This window comes from Peromyscus leucopus, chromosome X, assembly GCF_004664715.2.
Source record: "Peromyscus leucopus breed LL Stock chromosome X, UCI_PerLeu_2.1, whole genome shotgun sequence".
Taxonomy (NCBI): Eukaryota; Metazoa; Chordata; class Mammalia; order Rodentia; family Cricetidae; genus Peromyscus; species Peromyscus leucopus.
In genome coordinates, this window is record NC_051083.1 from 29,204,457 (window position 1) to 29,212,012 (window position 7,556).

At 39.8% G+C, this 7,556-nt stretch overlaps 1 protein-coding gene across 1 annotated transcript; it reads left to right on the forward strand.

Annotated features, from left to right (window-relative positions):
* Nucleotides 1-3,568: 3,568 nt before the first annotated feature.
* On the forward strand, nt 3,569-5,085 carry LOC114702920 (tumor susceptibility gene 101 protein-like). The gene is given in 2 exon segments (XM_037198761.1): nt 3,569-4,390; nt 4,392-5,085. Coding segments are annotated over 2 exon segments (1,266 nt in total). The 3' UTR covers nt 4,836-5,085.
* The last annotated feature ends 2,471 nt before the right edge of the window (nt 5,086-7,556 follow it).

Below are 7,556 nucleotides of genomic sequence, written 5' to 3' on the forward strand. Positions count from 1 at the left end.
TACATGTGTGGAACTCAGAGTTCAATCTATATAATAAAAGCATATTTTCATCATCAAGAAATACTTCGAGGCTAGGGATGAAGCTTGGTTACAGAGGGTTTGCTTAACATGTATGAGGCCCTTAAGCTTCACATAAAAATCATCCAAATATCTCAAAAGTGTGATTTATATATTAAATACCTTTATGATGCTCAAAGGCTCTAGTGTAAATTTCCTTGTAAGTGTTTGGTTTTTCTTTTGTTCTGGGATTATTCCTGAATCATGAGGTAAAACACCACCATAATATCTTTAATCTTATACCTACTTCCAACATGAACACTCTCAACTCTTAACAGATACCCAAAAGATATCCTCTTTCTCAAAATGAAGACCTCTTTTCTCAGATTATGCTTCTATTGGACATAGTCCTATAAGGTTGTCCCCTTGGAACACTAGGGATATTTGTTTAGCTTAATCTAGAGTACATCTCTGTGTGATTGTCTCTCCATTAAGAGTGTGTGCTTCTGAAAAACCAAGAAAATTATCTTTGTATCTTCAGCCTTTAGATGTGTACAAGTTATTCAATGAAATCACATGGAAACACAGGACCAAATAGACAGATCTCTTTATATTCTTCCCCTTCATGGTCCATTGGTATTTTCAAAGTTGTGAAATATTTTTTATAGGAATATCATCTGGAAGTATCACAGCAGACAGCAATCGCAAATAGAAAACAGAAATCCACCTCTTTTCCTTTTTGAAAGATATAGTACTCCCATAAAACAAAGACCTAAAGTTTCTAGAATAGACAGCTTACCCCCCCCCCAATTCCAATTTCTCAATTGTAGTGATGACCAATGAATGACAAATACTTCCAATACTGGAAGACTTAGGTGAGTCTCAAAAAGAAGCTACTTAAAGACTTAAAGGTTTGACACTCATTTAAGAAATTCCCAAATATGAACGAGCGATAGTAGTACAATAATTCTGGAAAGTGATAGTTCTAACAAAGACAACTGACAGCAAATAGGGCACTGATAGACTGCAATATAGATATTGCTCGAGGGGAAGTAGTTAAATGAAAAAAAAAAACTCACTGATTCTATCACTGGACTGAGAAAATAACCATTGCAGGATTTATACACAGTCTGCCTTTTCCCTCATATTGAAATTATATTAATAAAGTTACAGTTTTAGTAATTATGTATTTATAATTCCGTCTTTTAAAAATAATAAATAAAATTTGTTACTATAAAACTATCAGGTCATGACTGTTTTATTAATAAACTGACTGAAAGGAGAAAAGCATGCTATCAATAGAGCAAAGGTTATGGTTACTGGAGGCTTCAAATTTTGGCTCTGTTCCTTACTGGCCATGCGACCTTGGGTATATTATTTCACTTGTGTGGGTGTCTGTTTCTTTATTGGTAAACAAGTGTTGGTTAATAGTACACATCTTAAAGAGCACTGTGGAAGAAAACATTATGTGACCATGTTCTATTCTGCACTGAGCAAATGCTAGCCACTAACCCACATGGGACTATTTAAACCTTGTTAGATCAAGTAAGGAACTCAATTTAAATTTTTATTCTGTTTTAACTAATGTAAATGTAAACTGAAATAGCAACACCTTGCTAGTGGCCACTCTCCTGAAAAGCAGTTTTCGGATGAACATAGTATTTGATTCAATAAATGATATAACTACTACCCAGCAGCCCACACCACAGAAAAGTGGTAAGCAGCATGTGTTAGTTTCTGTCGATCTTATTCTACCTAAATCTTACAAATAATTTTTTCCTAATAATTTTGTTTTCTGACTGATTTCCCCCCTTGCAGGTGGCATGGGTTTCAGAAAACAACAGACTGCTCTGCACACCAACCCCCACCTTCCTTGGGAGCCAACAAATATACTACATACTTAGCCTGTTTTTCCACCAGTAATGCAACCAGATCCATTCAGATTCTAACACCATAGTGATTTTACTACTTTTATTAGAATTTTGAAAGTATAAAGCTATAGCATAAATTTCCATTTGGGATAACTTACAAGAGGATTTTTATTAATGCTCTTGACATTACATTGACTAAACAAATTACTCAACCATTCTAAACCTTAAAACATCTAATGGTCCTCAAAAATCACACTAAAACTTACCTTGTTTTATGAAGAGATTAGGAAGGGTTAATGTTTCACACACTACTATATACCTTGGAAAGGGTGTAAGCTCAACATTAATAACCCCGTGTCTATCTCAATATAGCAATGCCACTCTACTTTACAGTCCTAGGACATCAAATCAGTTTATTTTTTCCCCAGCGAAAAGACACAATGAACAATAAAAAAGGATCAAGGTTTCTTCTCTTACCACAGGACAGGAGCCAGCTGAGAATATGAGAACATTTGCTATGAGAAATAACTGAAAATCAGAATTCTTCAGATGTTTTAAGACATGCATAAGACAGAACTGTGTTAGACAGATAGTCTTTCATTTATCATTCTGTATTCTAAACCAGGAGATACAGAGATGCAACTGAATTGGCCTGGCATACAACTCTCCTCAGGGAGGATGGCAGAAAAGAAACTGGTCTGCTGTAACAGGAAGGAAGCAGAGAATATGGGGAGGGGGGGTGGCCCACACATGTGACCTCAGCACTTGGGAACCTAAAGCAGAGATTATTGCCTTTTACTTTAAGGTCACACTGGGCTATGTAGCAAGCTCCATGCCAGTTTAGACCACACAACGAGATTCTGTCCCAGAGGCGGGGAGGATGGATAATTAAACAGTTTTTGAAGTATGTGCTGGTATCAAAGCTGGTGGCTAGGAACAATCCAGCTACAACAGGACCTTTACTTTTTGTCACAAGTACTTTTTTTCTGAAGTTATTGGCAGTGCAGTTTAAAGAGCATTTTGTTTGAATCAGATGTAACAATAAAAATACTGTCTACTTTTAATCTCATTCCAAGGCCTAATTTCCTGTGATTATAACTCTTGGCTTTGAAAATTAGGACTAGCTGCTTCAAGCAGGAGCTACATAGAGTCATTTCCTCCACAGAGAACCAAGTCCCCTCTCAGTCTGATTAAGGCCACCTCCCCAATCACTTGAGCTGGGGGAAAAGGAGCTTTCTAAACAAAAGAAAGTGTGATTTGGAGAAAGGAGGAGAAGGGTATGCATGCGGTAATTAATAGAGCACATGGTACTTTTTTTTTTTTTTTTGGTTTTTCGAGACAGGGTTTCTCTGTGTAGCTTTGCGCCTTTCCTGGAACTCACTTGGTAGCCCAGGCTGGCCTCGAACTCACAGAGATCCGCCTGCCTCTGCCTCCCGAGTGCTGGGATTAAAGCCATGCACCACCACCGCCCGGCAGAGCACATGGTACTTCTAACTTCAACTGAACTTGTAATGACTAATGCTAAGCATTTTGATGACAAGTACTATGCTTTTACTGACCATAACACTATTTATGATTTGTCCAAATTGATTACTACTGTGAAGAAATGGATAATTAAAGATGAAGTTAAAGGTGCGAAAGAACTTCCTAGCTGAACTCAAGGTCATGATGTTGAACAGCCCCAAGTACTCTCTTTTTAAATGTATTCTTCTCGGGGGGCGGGGCAGCGGCGATTGTCAGGTGGCCTGGGGCAGCCCCGTGGCGCTGACCCTCTGCCTGCGGGGACGGAGGCGCGCGTGTCCAAGAGTCAGCTGAAGAAGATGATGTCCAAGTACAAATACAGAGATCTAACTGTCTGCCAAACTGTCAAAGTCATCGCCATGTACAAAGATCTCAAACCCGTATTGGATTCGTACGTTTTTAATGATGGCAGTTCCAGGGAGCTGGTGAACCTCACTGGAACAATTCCTGTGCGTTACAGAGGTAATACATATAATATTCCAATATGCCTGTGGCTGCTGGACACATACCCATATAATCCCCCTATCTGTTTTGTTAAGCCTACTAGTTCAATGACTATTAAAACAGGAAAGCATGTGGATGCAAATGGGAAAATCTACCTACCTTATCTACATGACTGGAAACATCCACGGTCAGAGTTGCTGGAGCTTATTCAGACCATGATTGTGATATTTGGAGAGGAGCCTCCGGTGTTCTCCCGTCCCACTGTTTCTGCATCCTACCCACCATACACAGCAACAGGGCCACCAAATACCTCCTACATGGCAGGCATGCCGAGTGGAATCTCTGCATATCCATCTGGATACCCTCCCAATTCCAGTGCTTATTCTGACTGTCCTTACCCACCTGCTGGCCCATACCCTGCCACAACAAGCTCCCAGTACCCTTCCCAGCCTCCTGTGACCACTGTTGGTCCCAGCAGAGATGGCACAATCAGTGAGGACACCATTCGAGCATCTCTCATTTCAGCAGTCAGTGACAAACTGAGATGGCGGATGAAGGGAGGAAATGGATGGCGCTCAGGCAGAACTCAATGCCTTGAAAGGAACAGAGGAAGATCTGAAAAAGGGCCACCAGAAACTGGAAGAAATGGTTACCTGCTTAGATCAAGAAGTAGCTGAGGTTGATAAAAACATAGAACTTTTGAAAAAGAAGGATGAAGAACTAAGTTCTGCTCTGGAGAAAATGGAAAATCAATCTGAAAATAATGACATTGATGAAGTTATCATTCCCACAGCCCCACTATATAAACAGATTCTAAATCTGTATGCAGAGGAAAATGCTATTGAACACATTATCTTTTACCTGGGAGAAGCCTTGAGGCAGGGAGTAATAGACCTGGATGTGTTCCTGAAGCATGTCCGCCTCCTCGCCTGTAAACAGTTCCAGCTGAGGGCACTTACGCAAAAAGCAAGAAAGACTGCGGGTCTTAGTGACCTCTACTGACTTCTGGTCTCAGCTGGAGATGGATCTCTTCGTAAAGCCTTCTTTTCTTCTTTTCCTTTCCCTCATCAGTAGAATCCAGAATAAGTTATTGCAGTTTATCATTCGAGTGTTAAATTTTTTGAATCAATAATATATTTTCTGTTTCCTTTGGGTAAAGAATGGCTTTTATTAATGCACTTTCTACCCTCTGCAAGCTTTCTGTGCTGTGTTGGGACTGACTGGGCTAAATAAAATTTGTTGCATAAAAAAATGTATTCTTCTCTCATACAATATATTCCAACCACAGTTTTTCCTTCCACCCACTCCTCCCAGTCCTCCCACCCCACATACCACCTCCCTAGAGCAAGTACACAAGTACATCCAGCAAAGCCACTCATAAATGTACACGGCCAATATTCAAACAGTGAGAGCACTGTGGGTGTTTGGCTTACTACCAAAAATCAATATCTAAACAGGACCTGGTCCCACTGAGTACAACGGGCAGGATAGATTCCTGAAATGAGGTCCTAAAAGGTGACCAAGAAACTGAAGCCAGAAGACTTTTGTTTCAGTGGTATAATATGTTATTAGCATCTAAAATGCAAAATACCTATGGGTATAAATTAAGGCTCTTTCTTTAATATACTAATAAAAGTCAGAGGTACTTTGAAGATATGACCAGACTATTAGCATTCCAAGAACATGGATCAAAGGGAAAAAAGTCTTTTGCTGCTGTTGAGGTAGTAAGCAACTCAAATCACAGACACAGATAACCCCAAATGGCGAAAAGAACAAGCCCTTGGAAGAACTCGATGAAGTACAGTTTGTGTGTCTTTCCACTGTACCAACTGTCCTTAAAAGCAAACGTGCTGTGTTCTTCAAATGGGAGGAGGGGACAGGAGAGAGGATGGAGAGAAGGGAAGGAAAGGGTACATGATGTAATTATATTTTAATTAAAATAGATTAGTTTTTTAAAGTAAGAGAGCTGGGTATATATACTTGAGTGGTAGAGCATTTGCTTAGCTGGTATGGGAACCTAGGCTTAATCCCTAATACTGAAAAACAAATTAACCGTCTGTATGCACAGATATGCATAGGACTGTATTTTATGTCCTTCAAAATTACTGGTAGGCATATAGCTATCTGTCAATAATATTATATTTCTTGACCCCTCACTAAATCTAGGCCCAGAGCTAAACAACTGTCACACTTAAGATGTCTTGAAAATTTTCTCTACAGGATTTGGGCAAACTGACAGTTGTCAAGAAAATAATCTGCGTTCTTTTCAAACCATTGACATGCCCAGATCCTTAGTTACCAGGAAAGCATGGGAGCAGTTAATACTTCATGCTTGCAAACATAAGGTGTCACTTTGTGCAATCAGCTTTAGCTCTTTCAGCTAAGAAGACAGTCAGCATCTTAGTCAAAGACTGTAAAATGAAAGGGACCTGCACCTGCCCCCTTCCTTTCTTTTCCAGACACTCTTGTTATTAAGAATTCTTTTTCAGTGTTAGTGAGATGGTTCCACGGATAGAGGCACTAGCCACTAAGCCTGATGACCTGAGTCCCATTCCCTAGACCCACATAGCAGAAGAATGACTCCCAAAAGTGTTCTCTGAAGTTCACATGGATACCATAGCACTTGCACACCCACACACATACTAAACACATTCTTTTACAATTCTTTTTCAGGAAGAGAAAGTAGGTCGAATTTTTATTTCTTTCAAATGTCGCTCACTAGACCTTATATATCAGTTCTTTAATGAATTTTCACTTATTTTAAATTTTCTTTTTTTCCTTCTTTTTTCTTTTTTTTCGGTTTTTTGTTTGTTTGTTTGTTTTTGTTTTGTTTTGTTTTTCGAGACAGGGTTTCTCTGTGTAGCTTTGCCCCTTTCCTGGATCTTGCTCTGTAGACCAGGCTGGCCTCGAACTCACAAAGATTCGCCTGCCTCTGCCTCCTTCTATCTCTACTGAGAGCTATATTCTTTAGTCTAGTTAGAATTTTGTATTTCAGTTTTTGCCTCCAGTTGGAATTTCAGAAGGCATCAAAAGCATTTTCATTTTTTTTTTTTTTTTTTGGCATGGAAAATGTGTGTGCGCGCACACAGGAATATGTGCTGCACACCTTCTGTCTTGTTTGAGATGGAGTCTCTTATTGTTTGCCATTATAGCTATCAAGCTACCCCCTCCCCATGAGTTTCCAGGAATTCTCCTGTCTCCACTTCTCATCTCATTGTAGGAGCACTGCATTTATAGGAGCATGCTTCTGCACCCAGCTCTCATAGGATGCCGAGATCAGAACTCAGGTCCCTAGCCTTGCAGGGCAAATTATTTTATACACTAAGCTCTCTGCTCAGCCCCACAATTTTACTTCTGAGAGTATAGTAGCTTGTGAGGTATACTTAGCCATTTGAGAGAGATGTTCTTTTAAGAAAAATGTCCCAAGTTCTTTGCATTCCTACAGTTGTATAATTTCAGAGTGGCTCTCTAATACAATATAACCAGAGCTTCACAAACTAGTCTTACTCACCACTACATTTAATTTTCCAGAAGGGCTAGGTATATCAAAAAGTGATTTCTAGCACTTTGCTTCTTCCTATTCCCATGGGGTCTTCATTGATCATGGTCTCTCTTTCCTTGTTCTCCTTCTCTGTTCTTGATCCAGCTGGGATCTCCTGCTCCCCTAAGCTCTCTTTCCACCGACCCCTTGCCCTTCCTTACCCCCCCCCTCATGTCCAGTTT